Genomic DNA, 9,734 nt, shown 5'->3' with positions numbered 1-9,734 from the left:
TAGATGAGTTGATGTACCCCTGGAAGACCTTTGCGTACCCCCAGGGATCCACCTACCCCTGGCTGAGAACCACTGCCTTAAATGACAAACCAACCAACCAAAAAAAAAACAACCTTGCATAGAAAGTTGCAGCTCCCCCAGCGAATGGGTAGAGCAGCGAGCCCAAGCAGGCAGGTTCAGATTTGGCTACTCTCCCTAACTTGTAGCTTTTGCTTTCTGTAGCAGAAGTGGGGCCTCGTGCTTAAAGCTGGAGTTGGCTTTTTTCAACAAAATATGTAGTTTCATCAAAGCCGAACCAGGGAGGAGGGAGAGAGACCCTGTAGCCTGGTGGTTAGGGCACGGGCTTGGAATGTGGGAGACTCAGATTTACACCCTGAATCAGAGTGAGCTGAAAACAATCTGCTTTGAATGAGGCCGAACAGGGACTGGTCTTCTGCATCCCAGCTCAATGCCCTCCCCACTGCCTCCCTTCAAAAATCTTGAAAGTTGCCATGTGGGGGAATTGTCATCCTCCAGTCAGCTGTAGTTAAGGCACAGAACTGGGACACCAGACTGTTCTGTTCCTGGCTCTGCTACAGTCTTCCTATGTGATCTTGGCCACATCACTTAACCGTTATGTGCCTCAATTTCCCCATCTGTAAAATGGGGCTGATAATACTTCTCTACAACACAGATGAGGATAAATACATGGTGATTGGGGGCCTTATAGGTACCCAGGTAGCTGTAATAAATTAGGTGAGACACACCTCTTTAAGGTCCTATATTTGATGAGAGGCAAGAAACGGGTGGGGATTACAGTCCCAGCAAACTGTCCGACTCGTGCGGCAGGGAAGAGGATGGGGTAGCTAGCGATTTCCTATGCAGGTTAGTAAGGGGTTTCTTTAGAAAGTAGTGTTTTTATTGAAGTTACAAATTCAGTGGTGGGTGAAGTGAACCCCAGGAAACTGCAGGTCACATTCAGCTTTAGTTCCCTCCTCTTGAAAAAAGCAGTGAGCTTTATATCACCCCCTCTGCTCAGGGGATCATGTTCCACCACTTGAAGGAGAAGGGTTTCCTGCGGACGTTGGTGCCGCAATGGATCTCCCCTAGTAGAGCGTGGTAGGAGAAAAAGTCATCGATGAAGGTGCAGGTCAGGCCCAACGGCTCCAGCAAGGAGCGAACGTTCTCTTCCAGGCAGCACCGCCCGTCGACCATCGGCCCATACGGCTTCGGGATGCCCAGGTGTTTCCCCAAGACAATCATGTTCACCTGCAGCCAGAAGAGGAAGGACAGGATGGGAGCACTGAGTATACTGTTACAACAGCCAGACGCATTCCTTTAAGGGTTTCACTGCAGTGTCTTCTGCATAACTCCAGTGTGAGGACAAGAAAGAGATTGCACAGCCAAGTGTTGGGGGATACAGTGAAGACTCAAGGCACAAACCTCGGCTGCAGATCCAGACATCCCAAAGTTTGGCATAAGCCCCTCTGCTACTGAGATTTTTTTTTTTTAAACAAGGCGTAGTATATTGACTCCTTGTTATACAGACCCTGGCAGGCAGTGCACTGACGAGTCCCACCCAGAACTTGGGGGTTGCTGAAGATTTCTGAGCTGAGGATCTCAAAGTTGGGCCACAGCTTAATGCTGAAATTCTCAGAGGCACTAGCTCCCTCTCCTGTTTGTGGCTGGGAGAACACTTCCCTTCCCATGCGTCAATGTGTACGGCAGGAGAGAGGGTCCATGCCACCACCCACCATCCCCGTGGCACCAAGAGCAATTGCCCTCCTGGACAAGGACAATAGGGAAATCAAGGCAGCTGAGCGGTTCTTAAATACAATGTAGCAGCTGGAAATGGGAAGGAGCCAGAAACGTGACCAGGGTTTTGTTCTATGCATCTGGTGAAGTGGGCTGTAGCTCACGAAAGCTTATGCTCAAATAAATCCTAGAATCTCAGGGTTGGAAGGGACCTCAGGAGGTATCTAGTCCAACCCCCTGCTCAGAGCAGGACCAATCCCCAGCTTTTTACCCCAGTTCCCCAAATGGCCCCCTCAAGGATTGAACTCACAACCCTGTTAGTCTCTAAGATGCCACACGTACTCCTGTTCTTAGTGTAATTTCTACAGTTCCTAACTGATGGATAAAAGAGTTTTGAGTCACAGGGCCTTGCCTGAGCCAATTGGATTGTGTTTAGCCATCAAGTAGCAGAGAGGGTCTCCATTCTCATAGAAAATATTGTACAGTTAATGGAACGCGACTCCCACAGGTGTCCCTGGCCATGCTGCAACCAGGGTTAGCTAGTCTCTGCTGAGGTCTCCTTGGCTATGCCTACGCTGCAATAAAACCCCTGTAGCGCCGAGTCTCAGAGCCTGGGTCAGCCGACTTGGGCTGCAAGGCTAAAACGAGCAGTGTAGATATTTGGGCTTGGGCAGGAGCCTGGGCTGAGACTCTCCCGCCTCGCAGGGGTTCAAGCCCAAATGTCTACACTGCTATTTTATAGCCCCGTAGCCTGAACCATGTATGCCCAAGTCCGCTGACCCAGGGCAGCCCCGGCCCTGCCTCGGCTCTTATTGCAGCGTAAATGTACCTTGCGGGCGTGACGATGCTAGAGCGGGAGGTGGGATTTCCAGCTGGCGGAGACGTACCCACTCTAGCGCCGACTGAGCTAGTGCACTAAAAATAGAAGCGTCGCTGAAATCCAAGGCACGTGCTCGGGGTGGCTGCCCCATCCTGCTTCTATTTTTAGCAGGCTGGCTCGATCAGACGTCTCACTCCAGCGTGGCAGAAGAGAATGACTTTGCTGTTCTGCATAGACAGGAGGCAGCGCTTCCCAGCCAAACTCTAACGCACCATTTTAGGATCCACTTTTATTTTCAGCTATTTTTAATTATGAATCACCAATTATCACGGTGGTGCCTGGGGGCTACGATCAGGACCCCACAGTGCTGGGCACTATCTGAACACAGCCCCTACCCTGATGCGCTCCTGACAAGGGGCCCGACCTGAAGTCAATGGAAAGGTTCCCAGTGACTTTAATTGAGCTTTGGAGTGGGCCCAGAAGATGGCCAGGCACCTAAAGAAGGCAGCATTGTCTAGTGGAAAAAGCAACTATCCTGAGACTCAGGAGACATGGCTTCTATTCCCAGCTCCACCCCTCGCTTGCGTGGGCAAGTCTCTTCCCCACTCTGTGCCTTCCTTTTCCCCATCTGTAAAGTGGGTGTAATGATACTGGTCTCCTTTGTAAAGTGCTTTGCGATCTCCTGATGAAACGCTCTAGGTTTTGTTAATTAAAGCACCATTGTCAACCCTAAGATGAATCAGCGTCTGCACCCCCTCCACCCAAAAACCCCAAATCCTATCACACTGTCTTAAAAACCATGCAATGTTGCCTTTTTTTGGATTTGACTCTGTCTTCCAAGCCATTAGGGGACTTCACATGTTCAGCTTTCCTTCACAACCATGAGGGTTACGAAGCGAAAAAGCAGAGGTTCTCATGCAGTCACTTGACTCCGGTGGTTGGCGCTTTATGGAAAAACAGCTGCCCCAGAATCGTGAGTTGGCAACAGTGATCCCAATAAAATTACAAGAGCTGACAATGCTGTGAAGGAGGCTGGACTCCGAATGGGCTGTCGGAGGAGGAGGTCTTGTAATGAAGATTAGCCTTGTACTCAGCAAGGTTTGAATGTTTTCAGCGAAACCCAGTCCCCGGAGAAGAATCCAGTAGAACTGGATGAAATTTTTCAGGTGAAACTGTTTTTCTGGTGAAAAATGCAGATTTGGTAACATTGAAATTTTTGTGAATTCCAGTTGGTTTGGCCAAATTGGAGAAACAAAACAAAACAAAAGTCTGCAGAAACTCAGTGTTTTGTTTAGAAAATTTTTAAATGTTTTGATTTTTTTCACTTCAAAGGGACTTTTTGTTGCAAGATTTCCTTTAGTTTTGCGTTTTTAAATCAGAACTATTTAAAAATAGTCTACAATGAAACATTTTTTAAGCCCCAGAAATGCAAGAAAAAACGGAAGAGGCCCTTATTCCCACCATTCTTACCATGTCTGGGAAGAAAGCACTGGCTTCCTTGTCGATTACCGTGAAGAGCTGGGGGAGGTCGATGATGTCTTTCTCGCCCAGGCCCAGCTCCTGTTTCAGGATGTCTCTGTTCCAGTCGATGCAGCTCTGGGGTGGAAGGACAAGGTCACAAAACTGTTCCTGCTACAGGTAGCTCTGGGAGGAGCAGATTGGAGAGGCAGCATTTTTGCTATCTGGTCTCAAGTTGCAGAGGGGGAGGTTTAGGTTGGACATTAGGAAAAACTGTTTCACTAGGAGGGTGGTGAAGCACTGGAATGGGTTCCCTAGGGAGGTGGTGGAATCTCCTTCCTTAGAGGTTTTTAAGGTCAGGCTTGACAAAGCCCTGGCTGGGATGATTTAGTTGGGTTTGGTCCTGCTTTGAGCAGGGGGTTGGACTAGATACCTCCTGAGGTCCCTTCCAATCCTGAGATTCTATGATTCAGTAAGAGACGACGTGGGATGGAAGTAAATTGGGAATTGAAATGGAGATAGAACCTCACATGGAGGGACGGTTGTGGCGGCATGTGAAACCCAAAACCCAGCCATGAACCCAACTCATAGACTTTAAGGTCAGAAGGGACCATTATGATCATCTAGTCTGACCTCCTGCACAATGCAGGCCACAGAATCTCACCCACCCACTCCTGTAACAAACCCCTAACCTATGTCTGAGTTACTGAAGTCCTCAAATCGTGGTTTGAAGACCTCAAGCTGCAGAGAATCCTCCAGCAAGTGACCCATGCCCCATGCTGCAGAGGAAGGCGAAAAACCTCCAGGGCCTCTGCCAATCTGCCCTGGAGGAAAATTCCTTCCCGACCCCAAATATGACAATCAGCTAAACCCTGAGCATGTGGGCAAGACTCACCCGCCAGCACCCAGGAAAGAATTCTCTGTAGTAACTCAGATCCCACCCCATCTAACATCCCAGCCCAGCCCACTGGGTATACTTACCTGCTGATAATCAAAGATCAATTGCCAAATTAATTGCCAATATTAGGCTATTGCTAGGGCCTCGTATCAGATCTGAGATAAATCGAGGCAAAGTCTTCCCTGGCTACTTCACTGGTTCTCCGGCTCCACTGTGAATCTGGACACACTCGGTGCTTCCCGTGCTCTGTCTCCAGGGCCGCCCAGAGGATTCAGGGGGCCTGGGGCAAAGCGGGGGAGCTGCGGCACTTGTACTCACCCGGCGGCGGTCCGGGTCTTTGGTGGCATTTCGGCGGCAGGGGGCCCTTCAGTCACTCCGCGTCTTCGGCAGCACTGAAGGGTCCCCCGCTGCCGAAATGCCACCAAAGACCCGGACCGCCGCCGGGCCAGGGCTCGCGGGGCCCCTGGGCGGCCCGGTCTCTCTCACCTGTCCCGAGGGTTGCAGTGCAGTAGCCCTGACCTGCTCATTGTTGGACACAGCCGTTTCTGCTACATTGGCCACAAAGCCACCTCCTCTTCCCTCCATAAATAACCCATTTTCACTCAGTACTTCATCCCCTTTGAGCTAGACCATGGCCCGTTGTGAGTAAAAACAGGACGGTCTGAGTGCAAGAATCTCAAAAAAGTCAGATTTTCTTAGTAGTGGCAAAATCCCATTTTCAACGTGGCTGTGTGTATTGTGAGCAGCCCCCTTCTAGCAGCCTCTCTAGGCCACATCTCCAGTCTGCCACGAACTGCTTCCAACCAGGCATTTTCAGTAGGGTTCTCACATGCAACAGCGATAGGTTCTTACACCGGCACCTAGGTGGACAGAAGGGTCAATCGGGTTACCAGAGTCCGGCATCCAATGCTCTGTCTTCTGTTCCTACCTGAACGTAGTCGTTCTCCCTCCTCAGGGTTTCATTGGCCAGAATCTCATCTATTGTGGTGGTGGTGACTGTCTCTAACTCTGTAAGAAGAAAGAAATTTAACAGATGAATGAAAATTCACACGCTAAGCAAGGATGTACATGTAACCCACGTGCATCTATAGATCAATCTAAGAGCCTTGTTTCAGCTGGTCAGAAAATGGTTTCTTTTTCCCAGGGGAAGTTGTGACAGTGTCATTTATGTCAAAATTTTTGACAGGGAAAATTTAGAGGGGGGAGGGATAGCTCAGTGGTTTGAGCATTAGCCTGCTTAAACCCAGGGTTGTGAGTTCAATCCTTGAGGGGGCCATTTAGGGAACTGGGGTAAAAATCTGTCTGGGGAGTGGTCCTGCTTTGAGCAGGGGGTTGGACTAGATGATCTCCTGAGGTCCCTTCCAACCCTGATAGTCTATGAATACCAAAAAATTAAAACTCAAAAAATATATGCTGCTGTCATGCTTCATGGTGGTTGTAATTCAGGTGCCTCAAACTCTCATTCTTCTCAACTGATTAGGCACCTTGGAAGGACTACATGTCCCATGATGCACTACAGCCTCCCCTCTTGGAGAGAGGAAGCAGTGCATCATGGGAACCCAGCCATGGTTACCCTGGGAGATGTGGTTTATTCCAGGAGCCTAGTCTATAGAGAAGAGTTGGACATGAGGCACCCCACAGCACAACCAAACAGAAATTTTACCTTTTTCTGGGGGCGTGAGGGGGAATGAACAAATCAAAGTTTGTGTGGATAAACTTTTTCCTCAACAAAATTTCCTGTAATTGAAGATTTTCCGTTAAAACAGTTTTGACAGGAAGTTTTTGAGCGGCTCTTTGCTGAGCTGTCCTGTGCCCGTAGAGCAGCTTGTTGAGGTTCACCACAGGCGGAAACTTCCGGATGGTTTGTTCTAATGTGTGAAGTGGTGCGGGAGAGAGGAAAAAAGCCGAGCTCTCCTACCTTCAAACAGCCTGGCTTCTCCACAGCCCTCTTCCTGCTTCTCTCTGAACAGCTTGTAACAGGCACTGGGGCTGGCTAAGAGCAGCCGGAAACCCTGTCGAGAGACAAACCAGTTCAGTGACAGATCTTTGCCATTCACTCACATTGCACATTACAGACCCTCTGCCCCGTGGGTTCAGTCTACAAGGAGCGGTTGCAATAGTCTGGATCAATGGGTGTGGTACCCACGCTCATTACACTCTCCCTGGAGCGAGGTAAATTCAGCTTGGAAAAGAGGGATCTTGCAGAGGAGAGTGCCACATGTTTTTACCTCCCTAAAATGTACAGGTGTCTAGAAAGCACATGGCAGTGCTGGAGCAGACGTGTGCTCTGGGGGCTTGAGGATTGAACTGGAATTCAGGAGCTTCAAACTGGACACTGACTTCTTCTTTGGCATTTGAGTAAGTTACAGTTTATGCCTCAGTTTTCTTACTGGTAAGAGTATTTGCCTGCGTAGTTCACAAAGGCTTAAGCACATAGTCAGCCAGCTCCTCAGCTGGTGTAAATCAACAGAGCTCCACTGAGTTCAGCCTGATCTTCTCAAAGGCATGATCACTGCCACCCCTTGCCCCCAAGCAGCCTCTCAGAGCCCTTCCCCGTGAGTGCTTGTTCAGGGGGAGGGTGAAGCAGACGCTAAGTCCTTGTTTGCTGGGGCCCAGCTGGCCCCCTGCATGTGCACGTGGACACGTTCTGAATCATGAGGCCATTGGTCAAGTTCCTACAGCACCATGTCAATGTTGTTACCATCCCAGACCGGGTTATGCCTGGTTTGCTGCTAGACACGTTCTAGGGAAACTTGGTCTCATGGAAAAGAAGGGACAGCTGGTCCGAGACGTCCCGCCCAGCGCGCGGCGCCCGTCTGCCCAGGACCGGTCCCAGATGTCTCACCCAGCGAGCGGTACCCGTCTGCCCGGGGCCGGTCCCAGACGTCTCACCCAGCGAGCGGTACCCGTCTGCCCGGGGCCGGTCCCGGACCTCTCACCCAGCGAGCGGTACCTGTCTGCCCGGAGCTGGGACAAAGCTCAGGAATTCATCCACGTGACCCACACACAACCAGTCGACGTAGAGCTCGATGGGGGGCTGCACTTTCTGGGCACAGAGGAAGTCCCTGACGGCCTTCATCATCCTCCTGCCACCAACCCTAGAGGCCAAAGGGAAGCAAGAGATGAGCCAGACACATTCTTCAGTTAAGAACAGAATCGGGACACAAGGTGGACAGGGCCAAAGTAAGGCATAAATGTCACAGGCTCATGGGTAGGCCCCACCCACTTCCCTGGGAAGTCAGATGAAAGTACGTTTCAAAGCCCTCACGGCTGCAGAGGAAAGCTTGAAAACATGAGGCAAGTGTAACTCAGGCAGGGACGTCTGCCTGAGTTTGCCGAGAACCTGAAACGACTGCTCTGAGAAGAACAGCTCCTCACTGAGATGCACGGGGCTAACTCCATGACCGGCTGATCTGGGGGCTCCGCCCAGCCAGCAACCCTGGGTGTGGCAAGAGGAGAAGAGTGCAGCTGGCCTAGTCACATACCCAACAGATCCTGGGGTAAGTACTGGGGTGGGGTGGGGGAGGGAGTTAGGAGAGGGCTACTCTTTCTCCTGCCTCTGTGAGAGGGCAGAGCAGAGCGGGGCGGACACCCTCACTCCAAGCAGGGAGCAACACCATGAAATGGAGATGGGACACAGGCCCCCTTGTCATGGCGTGTCTGTGACCCCAGATTCCCTTCGTCTAGCACTAAAGGCCAATAAACTCTAGATCCGTGGTAGGTGTGTCATTGCTAACCTGACCGCCCCATGCAAAGTGTAAACACTACTTCGTGGTTTACGTAATACATTGCCAGGAAGCTGAGGCCAACAACTCGAATCATCCTGAAATCGTCTCAACTGCACCTTGTCTAATGTGCGCCTAGAATCCGCCTCCATCAGGCCAGGGTTCCTGGTGATGCTGCTTTACTTCCGCCAAGGGCTTGCAGCCTGCTTTTCATTAGCTACGTCTGTGCAGCGCCCAGCACGAGGCTTAATCCCTAGGTGTGCCTAATCTTGCCTTAGCGCAGGAGGGGTGGACTAGATGACCTCAGAGGTCCCTTTCAGCCCCGCATGTCTATGGTTCTACCACGGTTGTATGCAGTGTTGTTGTAGCCGTGTTGGTCTCCGGATATTAGAGTGACAAGGCGGGTGAAGTAATGTCTTTGGTCTCTTCCTCAAGCTCTGTGTATGGTCGATTGGGCCCTCCAGGTTCTCCCAGCACATCCTCCTCACCTCAGCAGAACGTGCTGCCCCTGCCCCTGTGTATGGTCGAGAGCGTCTCTCTCTCACTGGGGAATCCACCAGACCCTTGGTAAACTGTTCTAATGGTTAATGACTCTCACTGTTAAAAACTTATCCCTCATTTCCAGTCTGAATGTCCGTGGCAGCCCCAGCACCTACGTTGCAAGGACACACAGAAAATCCCTAGGCCAAATATGGAGCAAAGCTCGTTTTTTAAGTGATCCCCCATCTCAACGTGGCCAGATCAGAGACTTGTATCACTACAGAAGCCTGGACATAACTGTTGCTTGACCACACACTGATTAGCTCATCAGATGCTTCTGGGTAGCTTGACTGGATACTAGTTGCAGGACATTAGGCACCAAATAAGGGATGTCGGTTAAAAGATAGACCCAGTGGTTAAAATACTTGGATGTCCCTGTGGTGCGGGGCATGTCAGGAGGTTCTTCTGTCAGCTTTTTGGCACCGAGACCAGCTTTTTGTTTGCTGTTTGTACAGCACCTAGCACATTCGGATCCTGGCCCAAGACTGGGGCTCCTGCATCCTACCACAACGCAAATAATAAATTATAATTCTGATGAGTAGGTGCTCCACCAGTGTAA

The 9,734-nt window shown here is 50.6% G+C and overlaps 1 protein-coding gene across 2 annotated transcripts in view; it reads right to left on the bottom strand.

Annotated features, from left to right (window-relative positions):
* Positions 1-235: 235 nt before the first annotated feature.
* LOC120387626 (protein-arginine deiminase type-3-like) overlaps positions 236-9,734 on the bottom strand; it is a 34,623-nt gene continuing 25,124 nt past the window's right edge. Inside the window, exons 12-16 of one of the 2 annotated variants that reach the window (XM_039508557.1) lie at positions 7,864-8,008; positions 6,829-6,922; positions 5,839-5,918; positions 4,025-4,150; positions 236-1,248 (exon numbers count right to left, since the gene is read on the bottom strand). In XM_039508557.1, the coding sequence (XP_039364491.1) occupies positions 1,015-1,248; positions 4,025-4,150; positions 5,839-5,918; positions 6,829-6,922; positions 7,864-8,008 (679 nt within the window). In that variant the 3' untranslated portion in view covers positions 236-1,014. Of the gene's footprint in view, positions 1,249-3,348; positions 3,735-4,024; positions 4,151-5,838; positions 5,919-6,828; positions 6,923-7,863; positions 8,009-9,734 lie in introns of those variants that run through there. The other variant, XM_039508558.1, reaches the window with a different exon arrangement.

Source organism: Mauremys reevesii, linkage group 21, assembly GCF_016161935.1.
Source record: "Mauremys reevesii isolate NIE-2019 linkage group 21, ASM1616193v1, whole genome shotgun sequence".
NCBI classification, from domain to species: Eukaryota; Metazoa; Chordata; order Testudines; family Geoemydidae; genus Mauremys; species Mauremys reevesii.
This window is presented reverse-complemented; position numbering and strand designations above follow the sequence as displayed.